The sequence below is a fragment of the Gossypium hirsutum genome, chromosome D07 (genome assembly GCF_007990345.1).
Source record: "Gossypium hirsutum isolate 1008001.06 chromosome D07, Gossypium_hirsutum_v2.1, whole genome shotgun sequence".
In the NCBI taxonomy this organism is placed as follows: Eukaryota; Viridiplantae; Streptophyta; class Magnoliopsida; order Malvales; family Malvaceae; genus Gossypium; species Gossypium hirsutum.
This window is the reverse complement of record NC_053443.1, coordinates 11,318,700-11,344,778: the sequence shown is the minus strand read 5'-3', so window position 1 is coordinate 11,344,778 and position 26,079 is coordinate 11,318,700. Positions and strand designations below refer to the sequence as shown.

Below are 26,079 nucleotides of genomic sequence, written 5' to 3'. Positions count from 1 at the left end.
AGTTGTTTAATGCTTTGAGCGTTAAACAAAATCTCAGCTCTGTTTCCTATGAGACTGAGGTCAGATTGATGGCGACAGTGCTCATAATAACTGGATTGCTGCTTATAAATATATAATAATATATAAAGACTGCCAACGCAGGAAATTTCAGTTGTGGAAACTTCGCTCTTTTGCAATTTCATCCCTCTTTATATTAAAATTTTGATTATTATTAAATAAATAAATAAATTATTTTTGTTAAAAAATTCATCTCCTTATTTTGGCTGCAAATTCAAACTGAAAATTCTTTAGATTCCTTTTGACATTTAAAAGCTAACAATGGCTAGCCAGTCTGAAAAATCGATTTTAAATGAAATTCTTAATAATAATTAAATACTTTCTAATTATTAAAAATTAAGTGGAAAAAGTAGCAAATCAGCAAAACCAAATACATGATAAAAGAAAATCAAATGTAAAGTTGCCAAATTCGATCACTCTTGCATGAGTTAGACCGGCATATTTTAAATTTTGATTTGTCAAATTTATCATTTAATATGTAACAATTTAAATTTAGTTATAAAATATATGCAAATGATATAAAAAAAACTTATGTTTTAAATTTAATTATAAAACATATGAAATTATTAGTTTCATTAAATTTCTTGAAGTTACAAATATAAATAATACCCACTCAAATAAATAGAATAAACTATTATAAAGCAAAATATATCTAAACTTGGGCCAAAATAAATTTAAATAATTTTACACAACCTAAATCAAACATCTTTAATAATTTACATGAAAGTTGAATCAAGGATCTCAAAATTGTTAAAATTTTAATTTTATCATTAAATTAAACCTTCGGTAATTAAAAATAATATTGTTAAAAATAAGTTAATTTTAATATATATAAATAAATAATCCAATAATATTTTTATATTAGATAACAAGCGTAGTGATCTAATGAGAAGAAAAAGCCATTTATTTGCAATAAATGGATGGACCGGACCGGTTGGCCGCCTTGTTCCATGGCCGACACTTTCTATATAATAACGCATGCATCTCGAGGCTAGCGTCCGGTATTTTTATCATTTAAAATTTAATACAATTATAAAATGATTTATTGATTCTATTTTTATATGGTGAAAAAACCATTAATGAATATATGCGTTCTCAAAATAAATATAAATACAAGTATTAAATATAAACATACATCGGAATGAGTAGTTTTTTTTATAAATATTTATTTACAAATTCTTATTTTTCTCTTCATATGCATTGAATATGAGGACCAGATAGGAGTAGTTATAAACGGTTGAAATATGCTACATAACTAAAGTTATTATTCATCAATTTAAAATTTAGTCATTATATTTATAATTTTAAAAAATTTCGTTTTTTTTCATATTTTAAAATTCAAGTCTAATTGTTAACATTGTTAAATCTGTTAGTGTGTCATTTTGAAATAAAAAAATATTCATTTCATAGTCGTGTAACTAAAATACTGTTGTAATTAACCTGAATTTAACAAAATAATTTTAATAGTGTTAATAGTTAAATCTGAATTTGAAATCGGGACTAAATTTCTAAAAATAAAAATATAGTGATTAAATTTCAATTTTATAAAGAGTACAATGATTTATGATATATTTTAACCTTAAAAAAAATTAAACTAACATAACATACTTAACTTTAAGCTTAGCTAGCCGGCTAAGTCTTAACTCGGTTGGCATCAATATTGTTGTTAGATGTAAGATAACGTAAGTTCAAGCACGCTGAAGTGTGTTTATTCTCGATCGAAGAGAAGTTATGAATAGTTTGTATATAAAAAAAAAAGAAGAAGCTTTAAGCTCGACTATTTACATTTTAATTAAAAGTTCAATACAATCAAAACTAAAAAAATATTTATTTATAAACAAAATATTTTTAAGGGTTTGCTTGTTTCACTGAAAATAGCTTTCGAAAAATGATTTTTAAAAAATAACTTATTTTCCTAGAAAAATTAATATTTTTGGTGTTTGGATGAATCTGTGTAAAATATTTTCTGTTGTTTGACGGATTTCTTAAAAATATTTCATAAAAGTTGAATTCAATGAAACAAACATACATTTGAGATTTTTTTTATCACTTCATTGTTTAATTGAGTTTATTTTATATTTATAAATTTATATTTTACATTGTTTTTGCATATATTATAAATATTTTATTAAATTCATGTTCATTACAACGTCATTTTTTAGTTACAGGACTACCAATCGATTATTTTTTATTTAAAATTGTGACATTAACAAAGTTGACAAATAAATTGAATAATGTCAATAACTGGACTTCATTTTCAAATCTGAAAAGTAAATGTACTAAATTCTTGAAAATAAAAGTACAGAGACTAAATTGCAAATTTATGAAGAGTACGTAGACTTATGACATATTTTAACATTTATACTACAAAATATTTATTATTAATATATTTATAATTGCAATAAATATTTATTATTAAAATATTAATATTTAATATTTAAAATTTTATTTTTAAAAATTTATTATTAAAATATAATTGAAATATTAAATAATTTATTAAAATAATAAATTATATTAATTATATTAATAATTTATTATATGACTAAATATAAATAATTAAATATGTATGTTTAATAATATTAAAAATATAATATTTTATATTAAAAATATAAATAAAAATTATTATCAATATAATAATATTAAGCTTGATTTAAGTTAATTTTTATATAAAAATAAAATTATCTATAGATGAGCTTTTTCTCGAAAAATGACTTACGCTTTTCAAAATTTTCAAAAGGGTAAGTCATTTTACAAAAAAAATTACTTATTTTACATTGACCTATAAGTCATTTTCTATTGACCGAACTGTTATTTATGAAACAAATATAGGAAAATACAAAAAATATTTTCTGTAAAATTTTTTACAAACCCATTACGGTAAGACCTACAGAAACACATTTGGGTTCAAGGAAATGATCTCCCGAGTATTGGGTAGCTGTCGTTAAACTAGGCAGAATACTTTATTAAATGAGCGAGGTAGCCGAAAATATAGCCAGAAAGGCTATTTCAATAGTGGCATAAAAAATGCCTATAAAAACTCAATTCATTATTTCATGATAGGAATATAGAACCACAGGAAAGAAATATTGTCTTGGGAATAAAAAAACAATTGCGAGTTTCCTTCTTTTTTTTTGACAAACAATATTTCTTTTTTTTCATCTTTTATTACATTAAAAAAGAGATTTAAAAAATGATTCAACCTCGGACCCATTTGAATGTAGTAGATAACAGGGAGGCTCGAGAATTGATGTGTATTCGAGTCATAGGAGTTAGTAATCGCCGATATGCTCATATTGGTGAAGTTATTGTTGTTGTGATCAAGGAAGCAGTACCAAATACACTCTAGAAAGATCAGAAGTCACCTCAAGTTCAAATAATTCAACCTATCATTAAAATATGGATAAATTCTACCCAAGGTCATTAAACTTTTATTAAGTTTAAATTTTGACCATTAAACTTTAAAAAGTTATAAATGAATATTTTCATTTAAGTCATTGAACTGTTAAGTTTTATTTATTTATTTAAAAGTTAGGTCAACGAGCTTCGAGCGACAGTTGGACGATCAATATAGTGGAATAATACATATCGATGAGTAGAAGAACATATCTCAAGTCCAAGTTGATTTGATGACTAGTGTCAGAGATCAAATAAGAAAGTTATTTAGATTTTAATTCACTAAATCGTGATATTAAAAGTTATTTCATGAAAAGTAAAAAAAAAAAACCAAAGTATAGAAGAGGAGGGGAAGTTTATGCTTTCGATTAGTGCTGAAAGTAAGAAAAGAGAAGACCATACAACGACAATTTTTAATAATCTAGTAATTTAAATGAAAACTTTTGAATAACTTAGTGATAAATTTTAAAATTTGGTAATCAAAATATAAACTCAAGGCTTACATGGAATTTACCCTTAAAATAGTCAAATTCGACTTTCTTACATTTAAGACCATGTGGAGAGAAAAAGGGAGGTGTGGGTTTTCAATCTTAGAGCACGTTTGGTTCACTGTATTGGAATAGAGGCGTAATGGAATAGAGGCGTAATAGCAAATCAATTGTTTGGTTGAATGTAATGGAATAGAGGCGTAATAGTAATCTTGTGTTTGGTTGAATGGAATAGAGGTGTAATAACATAATGGAAAAAACAAAAATAACTAGAATACCCTTAGCATAAATTTGTTTGGGTAAATGATTATTGTTATTGTTATTTAAAATTTAATAAGATTATTAATATCAATAATAAATAATTTAATCATATTTAAACATAATTATTATTAAATATATTATAATTAAAATATATAATTTAATAAAATTCTTAATAATTAATATTCTTATATGAATTTACTCAAATCATAATATAGATAATTTAACATAATTATTATTAAATATATCATAATTAAAATATATAATTTAATAAAATTCTTAATAATCAATATTCTTATATGAATTTACTAAAATCATAATATATGATACTATAAAATATAATTTGAAATAAATTAATATTAAATATATTTTAATTAAAATATATGATTTAATAAAATTTAAAATAATTATAACTAATAAATTTTCTTATATGAATTTGTATAATTTAAAATAATTATTATTAAATATAATTTAATAATAATATATAATTTCATAAAATTCTTGATAATAAATTTTCTTATATGAATTTATATAATTTAAAATAATTAATATTAAATATAATTTAATAATGATATATAATTTATACATTTAACCAGTGCCAAGCATTATGACCTTTAAGCAATGTTGAACTTGATCACCCAAATTTTAGTTAATACTGCCAATTACTTAATTCAAACTAATATGTTTTCCAATTTTCTAGCCCACCCAAACTTTACAAAATGCTAGATAGCATATTAGTCACAATCATATTCACATCACTAACTATATCCGAAAATGAATGACCCTGGGAAAAATTACAAATATTACATGGATTTCATTCAATCAATGTTGATGCAGAAGCATCCTTGCCCTCTGTTGAAGTTGAGTCAATGACCTAATACAAGTGCCCTCCTCGCATGTCTTTAAGCGTGTAAGGCTGATTAGTTCCCGAATAAAAACTACCATTTCGTCAAGACTACTTTGCATTGGCAACTTGTCTTCAGATCCCTTGCTTCGGTGTTTCCCGTATACAGCCTCAAATTCTCTAGACTTACTGGCAACTGTTCGTAGTACTGAGTCAGGAAGCCCTGAAATGATTACCAGTCAGGTGACATTCATCATAGCAGATGCTAAAATTTTGCAATTCAGTCGATTCTCTATAAACAAAGATCTAGATAAATACAACAAAATACATCTACATCTTTTTGTCCTAAAGGTTCTTAATAACAGAAGGTATTGATTAATGCACATTTCAATAATCTGAGAATATGAACTAAATTCAAGGAAAAATCAACACTAAAATAGCAATGAGCCTTGCATTTTACAAATTTTCACTAAACAAATTGGTAGATAAGACTTCAAACTGATGCTGTACAACTCAAAATATCTCATTCACTCTCTCTGCACCTAATATAATTTGCCAATTATAAATGCTATAAACTTCAGTTTAAAAAATATATTATCCAACAGAAAGCAGACACACCTTGGAATTGTTCCTATAGTCCACAGCTAAACGGTGGTAGTGTGTTGAAAACATCCCTCGGCATTGCACCTAATATAACAAAGCAAGGCATGCAGCGATTTCCAAGTGTCAAAAATGATGCTAATATAAAGACTAAAATTATAATAATGGTAAAGAAGGCTAGGAATCATCTTTAAATTGAAGTACGAGTGGGGGAAAACAAACAATCAATACCATTTTTACCATAGGACTAGGAATTGCTAATCATCTTTAAATTGAAGTACGAGTGGGGGAAAACAAGGAGAAACTTCTAACCTGAATCATGATACGAGTGCAACACACTAGTTGATTGATCGTTAAGTTCTCTGTTAAAAAACACAAAAACACAAAAATTATCTTAAGAACATTGATGCAACAAAATGGAAAAGATAAAATGTGATATATTACCTTAGTGTTGAACTGTCAAAATTGATTGCAGCTGCCTTTGCTGCAGCCTCTTCATCATGTGTAGGACTAGCACGACATAGATATCTACAAAGAGTGATTCGAAGGTATCAAGAAAGGCAAAAAAAAACTCAACATCTGAAATTTTTCTAGCTCTTCTTCACTTCTCTGGCTGGCTAGACTACTAAAAAAACTACGGTTAGAACCCAATTAAACCTTCTCTCTACCCCCATTTCATTGATCAGCCAACTGACAACGAAAAGAATAATAGTAATCATCAATTGAATGCCGAAATAAGAGAACTTCCCAACCAAATAAAAAGAAAAGAAAAATACCTGCGTGAATATCAGAAAGCAATGAATATCAGAACATAGAAGCTCATATATAACAATATATAACAATCATAGTCTTTAGCAAATTGACATTACTGCTGGCAACACAATAAAAGCCTCTATTCAGAAAGCAATGAATATAAGAACACAGAAGCTCATATAAAAGTTGTTAATACAGGGGGTTGTTCTTGTACTCCGTAATTATTGTTATCCGCTGGAATGATGATTTTGCAAAGTCAAATCTCCCATTCGTGAGCATTAACTACTGGTATTTAGCACTTACAACAATGGCAAAACCGGGTTGGGATATTTTCCACTATACTTTTTATTTATTGATGGAGCTCTATACGCTTAAATTAAGACCGTCGAACTGAAAAAATAGGAATGAGTTTCACCAACTCTTCCTTAAAGATAAAGCATTTTAGTTGTCTTCAATTGCTGGGCCTACAATCACCAATGATGTATTCAGTAGAGTCATATATAAAAGGACAATTGGGATTATTCTAAATTAACAATGGATACTCAACAAGAGTCAAGTAGGCAAAACAATAATCACAATTCATCAATTAGTATCAACTACTTCAGCTGAATAGTCTGAGCAGAATTAACGCTCTGCATCCCCAAAGGATAACATCTCTTTTGCCCAATAGAACTATAACGTTTGTTTCTCCATTGAAAATTCTCCTGGAAAATTCAACACCACCAAGGGAAAAAAAAGGAAGCAGAAGCAAGAGAAGTTACAGTGTAATAATCTCAAATATACATCATCTCAAATTTTCCCCCCCAAGAACAGAAGAGTAAAAATACTCTACAACAACTATTATGAAACATGGATATTTCAGAGCCATCACTTGAAAACGGTTATTACACAAGAGCATGACACGGCCACTGAACATATTGATGAACTGTATATTGCACAATGCACACGGGATGCCTAAAATAATACGATGGAATGGTACAAGATTAGCAAAAGACTTTAAAACCAACTAGCTATGGATTTTTTCGGGATTGCAAATTAAAGCACAAGCACTTATCTTTTATTGCTTCAGCTTCCTTCCCATACTCCTTGAATTTATATTCATCTTGTTTAAAGTTAGGGGGAACCTTACCCTCACTGTAGCATTGATTACAAAGACTAAAATGAAACTTTACTTCTTTAAAGCGAGAACCGATAATTGGGTAACGGCAAACTGAGCAGACATGGCGTTCATGACGATTCCTATCTCCAGTTTCTAACTTCAGGAGAGTGGACAAAATACCAAAGCCCCAATCAGGATCATTGAACATGATAAGGAACTCATTGAAAGATACCATTGAGGTATCTGTTTCTCCATGAACTTCCAGCATTTCACTAGCTCCATGATAAGGGATAAATATAGCCCTCAACAATTTGATGTACTGAACTACATCTACCTTTCTAATATGAGAACCACCTTCATTTACAGCCCTCAACAAAGTATAAATAGATAAAAGAGTACCGAAAAAGAGAGAAAGAGGTGAAAGCAGCCATAGATTTGAGCGAAACAAAACAGCAGCCCTGAGAAGAGAAGATATGTGACGGACAAAGCTAAGGAAAATTGGAAATAAAAGATGAAGAAAGGAAGAAGTAGGAGGAAAGTTACCTGGATGAAGAAGGAGAAGAAGATGAAGAACGGAAGAAGGAGAAGGAGGAAAAAATAAAAGAAGCCGATCGGGAGGGTAAAACAGGGAGGCTAAACTGAAGCGGCACCTAAACTGGGCAACAGAATAAAGGGGATTAGGTGGGGGCCACTGATTAGATAGCTAATACACCCAACCAAACATGGTGTTAATGATTATAAAATCAAACGGCTAAGCTGAACAAAGGTCCCACGCTCAAAGCATTTTCTGCCACGTGTCCACACCCACTCAACTTTCGACACATTTCCACCCACAAACAACATTTTCTCCGGTTAAAGTACTAGGAGATCCCTATATTACAGGGGGGATCAAATTAATGCATCTATTATTAAATAAATTAATTTAGTCCCTATTAAGAAAGAATCAAATAAACTAAATTGGAAAACATTTAAAACTTACTAATATAAAAAATGCATTGAAAATTATTATTATTAATTACAATTTAATTTAAAACAAAAATTTTAATTACAAAATCAAAACTTTAAAAACATTAAGTAATAATTTTTTAAATAGTAAATGTTAATTTGACCTTAATTAATTTCTTTTAATAATATAGAAATTAAATTCATCGATTTAATAGTAGAAGTACTAATTTGAACATATGCTTATAATAGTGGAACCTCTCGAGTAAATGCACTTTTTTTTCTACGCAAATGCCAAATGGGAAATGGCGCGGAACTAAAACTTTATATTAAATTGCATGGGCGCGTTACGATTTCCTTTTTTTGACGTATGATCATGTCGGCTTCAGCGTTTACGACGGACGGTGCGGACCATACGGTGGAACTGGTCGTGCTTGAGAATCCTGAATCGGCGACCGACGGTGGCTTAGCTGTACCTTCGAAGGAGATAATACCTCTCTTGTCGCAGGCCGAGAGGCCTAAGATCAACATCTTCAAGGACTTCCGTTCCCGAGAGAAACCTCTTGTAAGTAAAGTAAACTTTTCGTTCTTTTTCAAAAATTATGTATTGCTGATCGCATGAATCTTTAGTTTTTACCATAATCTAGTTTCTATGTGTTAATTGGGAACCAATTACGTTGAAATTCGACCGTTTGGTTCGATAATCTGATCATTTTGTGTGTATGCGTGTGTGTTTTACGATTAAAATGGAATTTCGTAGGATTTTTGTTCGCTTAATTGTGTTGTTTAACCTCTGATGCCACCTTGAGGAAAAAGAAATTCGTAAAATTGATTGCCAAACAGAATCCATGGAAGTAAAATTCATTTAGTAAAGGTAGTAATCGGACATTGGTTAATTATTCTGTTTGTTATTTCATTTTCTTAGAAGAATGCAGAATGTTGATCGGAATGGCAAAATTCAGTTCAGATTCATAATTGGTAAAACTTGAATGACAAAGCTCCTGAACTAGAGGATAGTATGGTTGATAGTGGATTATTGATTAACCGTATTCCTAAACTAAAACTAGTACTAAAATATTCTTACCTAGAATGTAGAAAGCAATGCAGATTCCTATTAGTTTAGGACCGAGTTCAGGTTGGTTTAATATATTTGCAGGAACAAGTGATAAAAAATATTACAGAGGCAGAGATATCTCTACTTTCACAGTTAAGTTTTTGGGTATGGAAAGGATCCAGATACTCTGGTCTAGTATGCATGGCGTTATCATCTATAATCTACTTCGTGATGGAAGTTCTCTCTGATAAATTCAATGGTTAGTAAATTCACCTAACACCCCCTGAGTGCCTATCTCTGATATCCCTTTTTCAATGATTTAAAATCATTTGTGGCATGGGATGTTTTTGCATAAAGTTTCTATTGAATTATTGTGTTTCATTGTTTTACGATGGCAGCACAGTCAATTCCTTTATTTGAGACTGCATTTACCAGATGTACAGTTACTTTGATATTATCATGTTTATGGCTGAGAATAAGTGGACAGCCACTATTTGAAGCAACACATCCCTGGAGTCCTTTAGTTTTAAGAGCTCTACTGGGAAGTCTCTCGCTACTGAGTTTTGTCTATTGGTAAGTTGCGCTTCATATCCTTGCATTTCTTTCTTTTTTAGAGTTTGCTTACATTGGGTTCCTTTCCCTCCTGTTCTTCTGAAATAGAGAAAGAATAATCAAGGAAGTTAGGAAAAGAAAAAGGTTTTCCATCATGTTACTCCCTCTTTATCTATTCGGAATTTTCATACAGCATATTAATCTTTCAAATTTACAAAACTTCTTTGGCATGATATGGTCACTACTGTTGCTCCAGTGATACATTAGGCATGCTGGAATTTCATTTTCCCTGTTAGGTTGGGCTGCAATCCGTCATGTTTTTGCCTGCCTATATCTGTTCTTTGGATTCTCATCTTAACAACTTACAATGAAGGCTTATCACTTTTATGACTGCAATGGTCTAGTTTACTATTTATTTGAAACATTACACCACATTACATTGGAAAATTAAGTCATCAGGATGGCATAGGACATAGATTGTTACCAAGGTAAACATGAATCTATTTGTTTTCAAGGATATGCCTACTTTTTTAATGGTTTAAGCATTTTGAATCGTTTCTTCCTTTACCGCATTCTCAGTGTTCGTAGTAGGTTTTGCTTCTTTGTTTTCCTATATTCATTGTAAATTTGTAATGCCACACAATTCTTGGACTGTTTTTGGTATGGTTTGTAAACCTTTATCCTTGCAAACAGAACTAAGACAATCTTGTAGTCATAACCAGTTCACTAAAAAATTCTTATTTCTTTTTCAGCATTCAAAGAATACCTTTCTCTCAGGCTCTTGTCTTAGGCTTTACAACTCCAATATTTGCTTCAATCATGGCTAAAATTATTTTGCATGAGAAGTTGAAAATTGCTGATATTGTAGGTATGTTAACATATTCTATCTTTTATCTCTAGCTATGATATGAAATTTGAGTTGCCTAGCAGTACAAGGGGTTTGATCTTTGTTTTGATTGTCATCCCTTTCCAGGTCTTATTTGCAGTTTCTTTGGCATGCTTTTCATTTTTAAGATGCTTTACACAAGGTACAGAAGTGAGTCAACACAACCTTCTCTAATGTTCTAAGAATGAGTGCCTTTGATATATTAAAGGTTGAAGTATAGTGGGGGTTTTATGTTAGTTTGCTAATTTATGTTTTATTTAGTGTCTCGTGACCTCTTTCAGTAACTTCGCTTCTTTTGTCTCTCTCTGCATTTTTGCTATTTTTTTACTGTCTCTAGTCGCAAAAATACTAAAGTGAAAATTAATTCTTCCAATTCAACAAACAGAAAGTCAATTTAGTTCGAAATCCCATATCTAAAATATGTTTCATTTTGTTCTACCTAAGTTGTTAAATCTTTTATGGTCGCTAGTTTATTTTAGCTCTGGTTTATATTTCACGATTACGAGACCTCGTTCTGGTAGGATATGAGACAGTCTCTTTGCATCCATCAAGTGATATAATTATTAGAGAGTTGTTAAGGTTTGAGGTCTTCCGATTTATTAATAATCTTGCATTTTTGTTCTCTTTTTCACCTTTTAGTATTAATGGATTTGTTTGCCCTTCTCCGTCTGGATTTTTTGTTCTCAAATTGTGTTCATAGCTAGAAGGGATATTTTTTTTTCTCTTTTTCAAAACCTGAAATCAATTTTTAACTGTTCTCAAGTTGCTCTTCAGTGCCAGCTACTTTCAGCTCGCTCTTGCCTTATTCAGAATCCTAAAATTGTAGAAAGGTTTAAATACGCAAATTTCATTCAAGTCGGCAGGCATAGTGTTAGTACACATGTTTCTTTAATGAATTTCGACAAAGCTAGTGCAATACCTGTTCAGTTACTTTATGGTAAACAATCAAATGCTTGCATAAGGAGTAGCCATGAACAAGTCCTTTGATTTTGTTTCTCTTCTTGGCTCATGGAACTATTTATACTTGTTCCTGTTTTTGTCCATTACTGGTGGCAAGTCTTTTTCACCCATTCCTTGATTTGGCAGGAGGCTACTTAAAGCTGAAGAAGCAAGCATTATAAGTTTTATGCGCAATCACCATATATATATAGCCTTGATTGGTTTGTTTTCATCAATAACTAGTGGAATCAGCTACTGTCTCATAAAGGCTGCAGCTAAAGCATCAGATCAACCTGTGTAAGTTTTTTCTTTTTCCTAAACTTGTACGGAATCCTTTGAAAATTTCATCATCCGCAATTGTTTGATATTTTTCCATGTTTTAAAAGAACTGTTTACCATTCAACTAGATCCTGACTTTTTTCTATTGTTATTCCGATATTTATCTCTGTAAACCTTATTATGATATCTACCCTCGTTTCCTGTCATTCTATTAATGCTTGATGCAAATACCTCTTTTCTAGATTGACAGTTTTTTCATTTGGCATACTGGCTAGCCCCGCTACAGGAATATGCTCGTTTGCCTTTGAGGTGAGTTCAATAAAATGATAATTTTTAAAATGTTTAGAGAGACGCATTTTGTATTTGTCAATAATTACAGTTTTGACCACAGCTGCTGTAATATCATAAACCTCCATTTCCTCTGCATGCAGTTGTACCATTCATTACTCCATTAGAAAAGAGAGTGGATATTTTTATTAGAAAAGGTCAAAGTTTCACGATGATTGTTGAAATGACTTATATGACCCATCATAGCCTACTCAGTGAGTCCATGAGCATTTAAAAACTACCAATACTCTTCATTTACAAAATATTTGGTAGCCAAGTTGATACGAGTCACAAAAGTCCAAATTCTTGAAGGCGAGGCCCAATAAGCAAATTCTCAGCCCAATCAAGAAATCCATCCATACTTAGTTGAAAATCAGGCCAAATTGTCAAAGTGGCCCAAGTTGTAAAGTTTTATTTTTATTTATTTATTTATTTATTTACTTAGTTTAAATTTTTATGTCAATATTCAGTCCAAGAGTCCTAGATAAAATGACCTTTGACCGAATTTCCATATTAAAATAATTAGGAGTTTTTTTTTTAGTTTTAGTTTTAGTGTTCTAATTAAATTAGGAAAACATTTGAAAGGCCTATTTATATGGCTTGGCCAACCACCCTACATTACATTACAATTACATTGAAAATTTCAGATTTGATTTGAGTGAAAATTCTCTTTGAGTTCTTCAAGGATTTTCTCTTGAGTTTTCTTTAGAAGTTGTTTTAACAATCTTTTTGATTGTGGGAGCCATCTTCAACCTTCTTCTTGCCATTGATATTCTTTGGAGGGGAGATTAGAGCCGTTTGAAGGGAGTTGTGAGATCTTTCGAGATTTCAAGGCTTCTTAGGACTTATCTTTTAATTTCTTACTGTCAATTCTTTCTTTATTTCTACTTGTGCTGAATCATTATCTAATCTATTTTCTGTTCTTATTGTGTTTTCAGCCTTTTTCTATCTTAAGGAATCAGCCCAAAAATCCCCAATTTCTAGGGTTTTTCCATACTCTTTTTGGGTGAAATTAGATTGTCGAAATTTGGGGAAAACTATCTTGGTGTTCAATTGGGCAGAATCACAATCTCTTTGAGGGTTTCAAGAACCCTAACACTTATTTCTATTCTCAATTTGATTCTTTGCTGATTTGGGGATTTTATTTCAGATCTGAAAATTCAAAAAAATCTAATCTTTTAATTTTCTGTTTCGTTTCAGATCTAATTGTTTAGGGTTTTCGTAGGAGTTTCTTGTGACTTGGCAACTCGATCTTGGTCCGCGCGCAACCCCGTATCACAAGTACTAACATATGTAGAAGATTAGGGTAGTTGATAGAAAGTTCTGAGATTATAGCTGAAATGCCTAATTATCGTCTACTCCATGACCACTTAAAGCTACTAAATACTAAAATGGATGTAAGTATATAATCAAGGCTAAGTTTAGAAATATCTATTTGGAGAAAGGAAGGAGGTAAATGTGTTGAAGGTGATTTGGTTTTAACCATGCAAGGGTATGGTTTGTTCCTCTAAGAAAATGTGTCTCAGATATCACCCATATCCAAATATGACATGAATGAGAAGTATTACAAGAGACATACTATGTTTATTGAGAATATTGCCCTAAATATATCACAATGGCATAATGTGATCCAAGTAGCTAACCATTTGATGTGTTAAGGTTTTAGTTTGTTGTTTTATGTGCTTGCTCCTTGTTGGATAACTGTCCAAGATTCCATGTGGTGCTAGAAATTATTATTTTGAAAATAGTTTGCACTTGTTACATTTCTTGTAATTCTAAAACAGATGTTTGCATTCAAATTGCAGGAGTTTGTACTTCCAAGTCGATATTCGCTATCTCTTATGCTTATACTTGGGACTCTATCCTTCCTAGCAGAGGTATGTTTCCACTATAACCTTTCAATAACCAAAATTGCACCAAGAATACTTTGGTCATAAAACTAACAAGCAGAACTGTAGTATCCTTTTAATTTTGTGGTGATGCTTTTTATTAGCCTATACATGTCTCGACATATTCTGCTACAGGTGTTTCTAGCCCGTGGACTTCAGCTTGAGAAAGTTGGCAAAGCTGTAAATGTCCAGTTTACTGAGGTATATACTCTCTCTTTTTCTCTCAATTGTTGGGAATTCGGTAAAGTAACGTAGATTCCCTGCACTAGAAGTCTTATTGCATTTTACCTTCTCCTCTAAAAAAAATGAACAAATTAGTTCCTTATGTTAGATCAAAGAGCAAATCGGTTCTTTTGTTAAAAATTTCATTCATTTCATTATTAAAAACTGATCATTGTAAGTCAGCATGAGATACATATGGCATATCACGTGTCACTATCATGTTATTTCGTCACACATGCCAGTTTTTCATAGGATAAATCAACGAAATTTTTAACAGGAAGGACCAATTTACTCCTACATATAATGAATAGGAACTAATTTGTTTATTTTTTTAGTAAAGGAATTTGATTCTTAATATACGGCTTCATATTACTTTTTACCTTGAGAATTCTTTTTTGTTTTGATTATGTATACCTCAGCTTAGTAGGAGGTTATAGCATCCTTGAGCTTGAGTAAGTTCAAGCTTGAGGCGGATCCTTATGGATACTTAGCGGCTTGAGCTCTTTAAAATTTTGGAAAATTTTGATTTTTTTTGCTTGAAATTTTTAGAATATTTTAATTAGATTCCCTCAAAATTTTGAAAAATTTTATTTTTTCGAAGTTTTTAAAAATTTCAATTAAATCCCTTTAAATTTTTTAAAATTTTCATTATTACTTTTAATTTTTTTTGAAAATTTTGATTAAGGTTTTGCTAAATTTTTTTTAAAAGTCTCATTAATTTCACAAAAATTTTAAGTAAATCTTAAATTTTTTTTTATTTCTCATTAAACTTCTAAAATTTTTGAAATCTTTATTACGCCCTCAAAACTTAATCCTAAGATCTGCGTTATAGCTCGAACTAAATTTATGTACTCCTAATTCCTCTTTTAAACTAGTTAATCATTGATCAGTAAGTGCTAACAGCTTTTCACCCTATATTGCCTGTGATATATGTTTTCAGGTTGCCTTATCACAGTTATGGGGCATATGTACATCAAGAATGGGTTGGACGTCGTTCGGTCAACTCGCCGGATGCCTACTTGTCTTGATCTCAGTAACTTGTACCATGTATATCGGACCGGACAAAGACAACGAATGATAAAAAATGGTACATTCTTTCCTTAATCTCCAAAATTTTTGTGTTCAGACATTTTTTTTTCTTAAATCATTAACTTTAATTGTATTTAGCAGCTTTTGTTTGATATCCTGTCAACATGGCTTCTTTATTTAAAGCAAAGCAAATCATATGCCTTCTTGTATAGCATAGCAAAAATGGAATATTGTTTGCTTATTTTGTTGAGCTAAAATCTTAGTTGAGTAAAGTGATTGAAAATTTAATTTTAGTATCATAGTGTTTTCTTTTTTAGTTCCAATTTTGCTTATTTTGCATCTTATACAACTAAACCTTACTTTTTGGTGATTCTTTTGATGTAGCTGAGCAAGAATAATATTTATTTGAGGTTTTTTTTAATTATTATTCATTTACTTTACACACACATATATAATAATAATAATAATAATAATAATAATAATAATAATAATAATAATAATAATAATAATAATACCTCTTCTGTCCCTCTCACTTTTAAAATTGAGTAAATTAGTCTCTAAAAAGATTAGATTAATTTAATTCCTGTCAATTTTGAAAGTGAGCAATTAAGAATAATTAATCATGACGTTGACGTCTTTTGTCAATTGTACATAATTTTATTTGATATAATAACTAATTTAGCCCTCGATGTTTATATATTTTGTTATTTGAGCATTGATTCGAAAACATGCAACAAATTTAGCCTTAACTTTTAGAAAATATATTGTAGGCTAAATTTGTTATATAATGACTAAATTGATAAAATGTGTAAATTATGAGAGTTAAATTTATTATTATACCAATTAAATTTATGTAAAATTGAAGTTAAATGTTAACGTTATGATTAGTTGACTTTGATTGCTCACTCTTGAAATTAATAGGAATTAAATTACTTTGATTTTTTTAAAATAAACTAATTTATTTAATATCAAAATTAAAAAAATTGAAGAGATTTTTTACAAAAGTATTTTTAGATCTTAAGTAATTGCTGCTACACACTAAAAGGGGAATAGAACTTTCTTATGAAGATTGAAGAGTTAGCCCAAAAAGCATGTGAATCATTGAGGTGACAGGGTTTTGTAGCTTTATAAATAATAATATAATCGGATGCATCAACTATTGTTGGACGGCGTGGTGTTAGGAAGCCAACTTAAGTTATACCAAATTCCATATTCATTAAAATTTTTAGTTTTTGTTTCTTAATTTTCTTTTATTTTTCTTTTGTAGAAAATATTGCATTTTTAAGATTATAAATAATGATGATATTGGTAATTGCATGAATAAAATAAATCTTTTTTATATCTATTGTTTCTTAATGCCATAATATAAAAGGGTCTTATTCATCATTTAATGCCTTACCATAGTCTTTATTAAATGCTTTCTTCAGAACAGAACATTTATTCTCATCCTTCATTTTTGTATTAATGTCAACCTACCTATCCCCAAGTCCAATTGCCTTTTTGCCAACTCTTTTTTATTTTTAAAAAATGACTAATACATTTTTAAAAAAAAATACAAGAATATCTACACTGAATACATATATTAATCAATTTTTAAAATGTCCTGAAAACATTAGCAATTTGTTTTCCTTTTTAATTTGGTCCAAAAAGATACAAATTCGGGACCCATTTTGATTCTCCTAATTCAGATTCTCAATACAGCGGCATTGGACCACCCTTCTTTCATATATATTCTCCACCATTTCATTTTGCCATAAGCTTCATCTATGGATTATTAAATTATTAAACCCATCATCTAATTATCAGTAATAATAAATCTCATTAATTTTTTCTTTAAAAAAAAATCTCGTTGATTGATCCCATGTGACACACAATTAATCCTGATTTAATCTTTAACTTCTAATAATCTAAATGTCACATTTTGATGGTCAAATTTTAGAAAAAAAATTATAATAAAGGTTTACATTAGATTTTTCTTTTTGTATAATTTGGATAGAGTATTGCTAAAAAGAAGAGTTATTAGTATTCTGAATCTGTACTATAATAGAGCAAAAGAGAAACCAATATCATATGGTAATTTACTTAATGACATCAAATTTCATTTCACTTAAAATTCGAATTAAAAAAAAAAAGTCAATGATGGTTATTTGTCTTTTATGATTAGAAATTTATGTGTTTGATTTTTTATTGTGTTTCTTATCATAGCCAGATCTTTTATTTTGTTTTCTATTAATGAATAATTTGTATTTGAATAGAATCATTTTATTACTAATTATTTAATCTTTTTTAATTTCGTCCAAATCATATCTAATTGCATTTAGTTATTAATTTAACAATAAAAGTTTGAATATTTTACCATAATGTCAAAACTATTAAATATTTATAAAAAAAATACCCATTAAAAAAGATTGATTTCTTAATCAAATGTTTCTATAATAATTCAAAATTAATTATGTTAGCTAAAAATTAGGGGATGAAAGAAAGCAATCAGAAGTAATTAATGGAAGAATCCAAAATTTTATCATGCTCAATTTAAATTTGAAAGGATTCGAGATAAGATTTTCTTTATTTGATTTAAAATTTTATTTTATCAATAAAAACGCTTTAAATTTAATTAATATTCCTTTTGTCATAATAAGATTATGATATCCTGATTTTTTAAAATATTTAATATATTGAAGTTCAAATTTTTTACAACAAAAAATCTACTATAATAATTTAATTGAGCAAAAATATTCAAAAATTAATATATTTCAAATAATTTCCATTTTTCAACAAATGTTTCTTTTATTAATCATAGTATTAACAGGTTACCAATGTTTATTGGATTGATTTCATACTTAACTTTAAAAAATAAAATATAAAGAACATAGAATATAGAAGACAAAGACATGCAAAACGACAATGTCTAAGATTTTCATTTCAATGTGTGTGGGGGATTTGAGACCGTACACCCACTGTTGTACTCGTTTCATCCATTCCCTGCATAAACCATGGTAATTAATTAAATGAAAAAAAAATCAACACTAATTAAAAAATATAAAAAAAAACTAAATAAACAACAAGCTTCTCGACCAGAGAGCAAAGTACAAGTACCAAAAAATAAAAAAAGGTGGTGTCGGAGGGCTTCACTGAGAGGCCATTGCTTCTTTTGCCTTTGCCTTTGTTCATTGTCATCTTATTCTCTTTTTGGTACTATTTTTATTATTATTTCATTAGAACCCACTTTTCTTTACACCACTTTACTTTACCTCAGTTTCCTCCCTTCTCCTTCTTCTTCCTTTTACTTAATAGTTTTCTATCTATTCTAAAGCTTAATAACAATGGCGGAAATAACCCATCCTCCTATGGACCAGCTTCAAGACCTTGAGTATTGCATAGACTCTAACCCTTCTTGGGGTATGTTCTTTCTTTATCTAGTGTTTGTTGTATATTTGAAATGTTTTAGACGAGAAGAAAAAATGGGGTTGTTGGTCTTGAACTTAAAAATGTTTCTTCTGTGTTTGTTTTTTTTGTCTTTGTTGTTCTCATTGTGTTAATGTTTTTATAAGTTGAAAACAAAATGGTTGTTGTGTTTATGTGAAAGTAATACGTGACATAATTATGAACTTGAATCCATTAGATGGAAAATAAATGATGAAAAAAGATTAATTCTTTTTCCACCTTTGTTCCTTGATTTTAGTGTTCTTTTCTTGGGCATTTTCCCGGGTACCAAACAGAAAATTCCTTGAAACTTTCAACTGATTTTGGGAGATGACATTTTTGTAATTTCCCTTTTTTTGGTTGCTTACAAAAATGGTCTCATTCATGCTAGAAGAATGCAAATACTGGGGGTATCATTTGCATTGTATGATGCGATTATTTAAATCAACTTGGAAATGCATTCAACTAATGCAAATTTTTAGGGTCATGGTTTTAGTATGACTGCAATATTGATCCCAAGCACATAAAACTGGGCACTGGCATACTCCAATGATATAGATTACCTTATAATGACATACATTCACTCCGATGATGATCGGTTTCGCCTTGGAAGAGATCATGCCATTGTGCATTTGCTTATAGCAGCTCATATTAGGATATAATATGATATGATATGATCTATAGATTTGTTAAACTAGATGTAGGATCCAAATGCATGAATTATTTGGAGATTGGTGAGGGCGATGATGGTTTTGATTCAAAATATCGACATTTCTAGGTGGAAAAAGAAAAGGGTTAAGAGATTTGATCATTGCATTTCTTTTTTGAAAACCAATGGTATCTTTTTTCCCCATGTGAACCATCGGAAATATCGAATCCCCTTGCTTATAGTTTACTAAACTATATTGAACTGCCCGGCTTTAAGTAAACCTGTTTGATCATAGGTCGAGTTTTGGTGCTTGTCTAGGCTTGTATAACTTCTATGTGTATTCCATACAACGAGAGAAATATAGAAGTACAATGCATTGCAGCTTAAAGAATTGAAGGATTATATCTTGCCACAGTTAAAATAAATCACATTTTGACAATGCCAAGTTCATTTTCTTGCAGCTGAGACCATCCTATTAGCATTTCAGAACTATATCCTAATGTTGGGTACAAGTGTAATGATCCCAACATTGCTCGTTCCAGCAATGGGTGGAACCGATGTAAGCTTGTTATACTCGATTTTTTTTGTTCTTTTTCATCTTAATTCATGCTTGGTTTATATCACGACTCGTAGCTAGGCACTATCTAACTATGCCGGTAACCTTGAGCCAAGTTTATCGGTTCCCAAGCATTTCCTTCTTTAACACGTATTTTGTTTCTTTATCCATATTTTGGCTTGTAATCAGCGGGACAAAGCATTGGTAATACAAACGTTACTCTTTGTAGCCGGCATTAACACGGTTCTCCAAGCACTTTTTGGAACAAGATTGCCAGCAGTTATTGGAGGTTCTTATGCTTATGTTATCCCAGTAGCCTATATAATAAACGACCCGTCATTGCAACGGATTAGTGACAGACATGATGTAAGTTGCTTGTTACACCTACTTATCAACATTGGTTCAAAAAAATCGGCAATGGAAACATTGCATGTTGTTCCTATCAGTGCTAGCTTTTACATCCCACTACGAGTCTTGTCTTTTGATTCCCTTTTCAAAAACCGAACTTTCTCGTTTGCTAGGGGTAATTTGAAAGAGGTCTCTTCCCATGTGATTGGTTTGCAGAGATTTATACAAACGATGCGTGCAATTCAAGGAGCTCTTGTCATAGCCTCAAGCATACAAATTATACTGGGATACAGCCAAGTTTGGGGTCTCTTTTCACGGTACGTTTGTCATTAACATACAAAAATGTGAAGTTGCTAGCTGACTGGCATTGGATTATACTGTTCTTTATCATTTTCCCATGCAGGTTCTTCAGCCCCCTCGGTATGTCACCGGTGGTCGCATTGGTCGGCTTGGGATTGTTTCAAAGAGGGTTTCCTTTGGTAATAGAACAGTCATTTTTTTTCCCTATTACTCAGAGAGTCCATTAAGTTTACTCTAAAGCATGGAACTTCTCTTAATAATATCGTTTCAGCTTGGAAATTGTGTTGAAATCGGGCTGCCGATGCTGTTATTGGTGATCGGAGTGTCGCAGTATCTAAAACATGTGAGACCATTAAGAGATATCCCAATTTTCGAAAGGTTTCCCATATTAATCTGCGGTACAATCATATGGATCTATTCCCTTATACTGACTGCCGGTGGGGCTTATCATAACAAGCCGATCGCTACTCAAATTAGTTGTCGTACCGACCGAGCAAATCTCATATCAACTGCTCCATGGTATATATCAGAACATAAACTTTGATTTTTATGTTCCGTTTTCACTGGTTCGGACGTTAATGTTTTTATGCTTTAGGTTCAAGTTTCCTTACCCTCTTCAATGGGGTCCTCCTACATTTTCAGCTGGTCATTCCTTTGCTATGATGTCTGCAGTTTTAGTCTCTATGGTTGAGGTATACATCTACTTAAAAAGTTCTAACCGTAAATAATTTCCGGGTTAATGAAATTGCTTTTAATGTTACTTACGATGCTATAGTCGACTGGAGCATACAAGGCGGCATCTCGATTGGCTATTGCGACTCCTCCTCCGGCTTACGTACTAAGCCGTGGCATTGGCTGGCAGGTAGGATGGTTTAACATAACTATCAATCAAACAAGCCCTTCCTGAGGGAAAACCGAGAGCAGGTTACCCAAAAACCATCATATAACCGAAGAAAATCCTCCCTAGATTAAGCTCAAACATTATGAAACTCAAACTGAAGGCCTCGTTGGCCTTACAATAAGGACCAATGCCTCATTGGCAATCCATTGAATGAATGTATATATACATATATATGTTTTCTAGGTGGTTGATTTTTGTAATAATTTTGCAGGGGATTGGGATCATGCTTGATGGACTATTCGGAACGGTGACCGGTTCTACGGTTTCTGTGTAATATATACTTTCAGACCAGCCATTGGTGCAAGCTGCTAGTGTTGTATTATTCTCCCATGTTGATATCATAGTTATGTTTCAGGGAAAACGTCGGACTCCTAGGATTAACCCGAGTCGGAAGTCGCAGAGTTGTTCAGATATCTGCTGGCTTCATGATGTTTTTCTCTATATTTGGTATATGTCCAACATTAATATGCTCAATCCTTTTTTTATTTATTTATTTTTATATATTTGAACAATCATACCTATATTCATATCTAAATATATGTTGAAAAAAAAATAAAAATTCAGGTAATATAAAGGGTTATATTACTTTTTTGGGTCTGAACTTGACAATTTTTTCCATATTGTGGAACCCTAAACCCTAAATTTGATAATTGTTCCTATTTTGAGGCCTGATTTTTTTATTATCTAAATTAAACCTTGAATTTGGCAATTGTTCTTAGGGGCTTATTTTTTTTTTGTTCAAGTTAGTCTTTAAAAACTCTAGAATTCAGGTCCTCATGTAGAAACAATTGACAAGTTTAGACCCAAAATATGGGAACAAGTGTCAAGTTCAACAACTAACTTGGACAAAAAAAAAAGTTAAAGCCCCAAAGTGGGAACCATTACCTAAATATGAGAACAATTTACTAAGTTGAGAACCTAACTTGGGGAAAAGAAAGTTACTAAATTTAGATCCAAATGGTGATTTGATCGTAACATATATGATATTTTGTGCAGGAAAATTTGGAGCAGTGTTTGCATCCATGCCTTTCCCCATCTTTGCAGCACTTTATTGTGTACTTTTCGGCCTTGTTGGTATGTATTAATTTTAACCATACCTACCCATTTTTATCCCAACCATAGATCTTTCCTTAATTAATCCAAATTTGAGTCCGGTTTAATTTTTTTTTTACCATAAAATGTCATATTAGTTTAAGAACTTGATAATTTTTTTAAATTTAATCCTTAAATTTAGACTCCATTAAAGTGTAATAAAATGACATTATTAAATTATGTTATGTCATCACCTAATTTTTTTAACTATTTTAATATATTTCTTGTATTTTTTAGATTTTAAAATTTTAGGTGATGGCATCTTAGTTTAGAAGTGTTACATCATCCGAATCCAAGTTCATGACAAAATTGGGTTCCCAATTTTGTCAAAGACAAACGTGGACCAAGTTGAAGAGAAGTTATTTCATTTAGGACTAAATATTGATTTATCCCTTTTAATAACCTTGAAGAAAATATTGCTGCTTTGTTGGTTGCAGGTTCCGTCGGATTATCGTTTCTACAATTCACAAACATGAATTGCATGAGAAACCTCATCATAACAGGATTATCACTTTTCTTAGGGATTTCCATCCCTCAATTCTTCAACCAATATTGGAACCCATCCCATCGTGGCCTCGCTCACACCAATGCCGCCTGGGTAAGTTTTTTTATTAAAAAAAAAAAAAACTCCAATCCCATATTCTTCAATGATAAAAGAGGGTAAAAAAATAGTGAATGATTTTACAGTTCAATGCATTCGTGAACACCGTGTTCTCATCGCCGGCGATGGTGGGACTGACAGTGGCGGTGATCTTAGACAACACGATAGAAGTGGAGAAATCGAAGAAAGATAGAGGGATGCCATGGTGGGTTAAGTTTAGAACATTTAGAGGAGATAATAGGAATGAAGAATTTTACACTTTGCCTTTTAATCTTAATAGGTTTTTTCCACCAACTTAAATTTCCCAAAATTAGGCATGGTAATTGCATATATTTTACCGGTTTTTCCTTTGATAAATATGGGTAGTAGTAGAGGCCATTCGTGTAATTTTTCAAAATATTTTATGAATTATTTATTAATTTATAATATTTAAATTTTTATTTTTTTTATAAATATTTTTGTATTAGTGGTAAGAGTAATTTAAATATGAAATTTTAAAGTTGTCAACGTTGCTATTAAAGTAAGGCCTTAACCTTTCAGCTGGCAGTGTGGTTGTTGACGATTATCTAGTCGACAATCAAGCCTCTCTTCCCCCTATTGACTTTTGTATTAGCTGGCATAGTACCGGCCTTTGGATGCTAATGAGATGCGAATGGGCATCCTCTTTTCTGACATAATAATGTATTGCTTGGCTCCTCGGTTTCCCATTTTGGGAGCTCTCGGGCATCTTTAGTTTGCCTATTTTTGCTCAAGCTTTTCACATTTATTGGGTACTTGAGGTGTGTCCATTGTAATAGCAGTGAGGGCATGACAAAACTCTACATATCATTGATTCAAATAGAGTATGATTTTCTTTTGTAATTTTATCCAAGATTTTGATCCTCACTTTCGTTGAATGGATATTATTCTAAAAAAGAAAAAGAAAAACCTTACCATTGAATTGAAATAAAATAAAAGTGTTTTTGCATATTATGTTTATTCTTTTAAAAACGAAAAACAAAGATACTTACTAGCATTATAACTACACTTGTAGACCATTGCTGATACATGAAATAGTTATATGAAATTGCAATGAGACTTTGAATTCAAGTAATCTACCCAACAAAGTCGGTGTCCCTTGGCTTGTGACACCAACTCAGTCAAGGCAGGCTCTGTTTGTTTCATTGAAAATGGTTTCTGAAAAATATTTTCTACATTTTCTTGTGTTTGTTTTATGGAAAACAGTTTGGTCAATGAAAAATAACTTACAAGTCAACGAAAAATAAGCCATTTTTTCCTCTAGAATGACTTACCTTTATGGGTGATTTTATTTTTATATAAAAATTAGCTTAAGTTAAGCTTAATATTATTATATTATTAATAAATTTTTATTTTTAAAAATATTTAAAATTAATAAAATAGTATAATTTTTAATATTATTAAACATACATATTTAATTATCTATATCTAACCATATAATAAATTATTAATATAATATAGAAAATAAATTAATAATGGATAATTTAATTCATTTTTTTTATACAATGCCTAAAACTACTCATAATTCCTTCCCAACCCTTATTATAGGAGAGCATAAATACCCTTCGCATGCTCGAATCCACGGTCACTTGCATGTGCAACAATGTCAATGCCAACCGAGCTAAGTCAACAATTTTATTTGTTATTTTCAATTATATATAGAAACATTAAATAATTATATTAAGTCACGTGACTCTTTTTACTATATCAAGTTTGTTGGCAAATTAACGAGCAAATTCCCTTCCAAAAAGAAAAAAAAAGTGCTAATTATAGTAAATAAAACTTGGTCATATTATTTACCCACACTAATTAAAATAGAAAACGTTTAGTTGGTTGTAATTTGGCCGTACTCTCTCCATATAAGATGGTTTGAAACAAAACAAAAGACAGAAATCATTCTCTCTTTGAAATAAATAAAAAGAAAGTATGGCTATTCAATTTAATTTTGTTTCATCCATGTTAATACTATTACTTTTATCCATATCATCCGCTGTAGGTCAAGGAGGAGGAGGAGGTGGTGGTGTTATTGATGTTGTTGCAAAGTTTGGTGCAAAGGCAGACGAGAAAACATATTCGAGTAAGGTAAGCAAAATATCATATAAGTTTATAGTTAGCAAATAAAAGCATGCATAACTATTTTTCAAATCTCTTATCTTTATATGTATCTTTTTTTTTTCTTTTTTGGTTTTAGCCATTGTTGGATGCTTGGAAAGAAGCATGTGCCTCGACATCTCCGGCAAAAATTGTGATTCCTAAATGGATATATTTTTTAAGTATAGCTACCTTAGATGGACCTTGCAAGGCCTATTGAGCTTCAAGTATAAGGTATTGTAAAGGCTCCGCAAACCCTGGTGCTTTCAAGAAGCCTAAATGGATTGCCTTCAATAGAATTGAAAATTTCAAATTGCCTGGCGGAGGAGTTTTCGACGGCTAGGGAGCCACTGCCTATAAAAGGGAAGGTTGCGAAAAACATGATTATTGTGATTCACTTCCTATTGTAAGTTCTTTTCTTATTGAGAAGTTATGACTTTTGTTTTTATAAATAGAATTAAGTAATAATTATTTTTTGTTTCATTTTGA

At 30.6% G+C, this 26,079-nt stretch overlaps 2 protein-coding genes and 2 long non-coding RNA genes across 5 annotated transcripts; 3 read left to right on the top strand and 1 right to left on the bottom strand.

Moving 5' to 3' along the window:
- Nucleotides 1–4,907: 4,907 nt before the first annotated feature.
- LOC107953977 (uncharacterized) lies at nucleotides 4,908–8,172 on the bottom strand. The gene is made up of 5 exons (XR_005916113.1): nucleotides 8,036–8,172; nucleotides 6,085–7,950; nucleotides 5,953–6,002; nucleotides 5,659–5,727; nucleotides 4,908–5,263 (listed from the first exon to the last, which is right to left on the bottom strand). It is a non-coding gene; the product is annotated as an uncharacterized lncRNA (long non-coding RNA).
- A 568-nt stretch (nucleotides 8,173–8,740) lies between these two features.
- On the top strand, nucleotides 8,741–15,940 carry LOC107956608 (uncharacterized). Its single transcript, XM_016892214.2, has 10 exons — nucleotides 8,741–8,999; nucleotides 9,591–9,747; nucleotides 9,887–10,061; nucleotides 10,793–10,908; nucleotides 11,014–11,068; nucleotides 12,013–12,162; nucleotides 12,387–12,453; nucleotides 14,277–14,348; nucleotides 14,496–14,561; nucleotides 15,523–15,940. Exons 1-10 carry the CDS (start codon nucleotides 8,805–8,807, stop codon nucleotides 15,658–15,660), a joined length of 1,191 nt encoding a protein of 396 aa, XP_016747703.1. The 5' UTR covers nucleotides 8,741–8,804; the 3' UTR covers nucleotides 15,661–15,940.
- Nucleotides 15,941–18,688: 2,748 nt separating this feature from the next.
- On the top strand, nucleotides 18,689–23,971 carry LOC107953978 (nucleobase-ascorbate transporter 1). 2 transcript variants are annotated; one of them, XM_016889425.2, is made up of 13 exons: nucleotides 18,689–19,010; nucleotides 20,145–20,242; nucleotides 20,429–20,605; nucleotides 20,804–20,904; nucleotides 20,991–21,066; nucleotides 21,159–21,406; nucleotides 21,483–21,579; nucleotides 21,663–21,749; nucleotides 22,000–22,058; nucleotides 22,144–22,235; nucleotides 22,785–22,862; nucleotides 23,318–23,478; nucleotides 23,568–23,971. In XM_016889425.2, the coding sequence occupies exons 1-13, from the start codon at nucleotides 18,935–18,937 to the stop codon at nucleotides 23,778–23,780; spliced, it is 1,563 nt and encodes a 520-aa protein (XP_016744914.1). In that variant the 5' UTR covers nucleotides 18,689–18,934; the 3' UTR covers nucleotides 23,781–23,971. The 2 variants fall into 2 exon arrangements, with proteins under 2 accessions (XP_016744914.1, XP_016744915.1); XM_016889426.2 differs by lacking the exon at nucleotides 18,689–19,010 and having other exon boundaries at nucleotides 19,604–20,242; nucleotides 20,761–20,904.
- Nucleotides 23,972–25,348: 1,377 nt separating this feature from the next.
- Nucleotides 25,349–26,058, top strand: LOC107955999 (uncharacterized). Its single transcript, XR_005916111.1, has 2 exons — nucleotides 25,349–25,581; nucleotides 25,691–26,058. It is a non-coding gene; the product is annotated as an uncharacterized lncRNA (long non-coding RNA).
- The last annotated feature ends 21 nt before the right edge of the window (nucleotides 26,059–26,079 follow it).

Bases quoted from the DNA above. Each gene is read 5' to 3' on its own strand.
- LOC107956608 (XM_016892214.2), top strand. From the start codon at position 8,805: ATGATCATGTCGGCTTCAGCGTTTACGACGGACGGTGCGGACCATACG. The intron at 14,349-14,495 runs GTATGTTTCCAC...ATTCTGCTACAG, and splicing joins CTCTATCCTTCCTAGCAGAG to GTGTTTCTAGCCCGTGGACT. The intron at 14,562-15,522 runs GTATATACTCTC...ATATGTTTTCAG, and splicing joins TAAATGTCCAGTTTACTGAG to GTTGCCTTATCACAGTTATG.
- LOC107953978 (XM_016889425.2), top strand. From the start codon at position 18,935: ATGGCGGAAATAACCCATCCTCCTATGGACCAGCTTCAAGACCTTGAG. The intron at 20,606-20,803 runs GTAAGTTGCTTG...ATTGGTTTGCAG, and splicing joins GGATTAGTGACAGACATGAT to AGATTTATACAAACGATGCG. The intron at 23,479-23,567 runs GTAAGTTTTTTT...ATGATTTTACAG, and splicing joins CTCACACCAATGCCGCCTGG to TTCAATGCATTCGTGAACAC.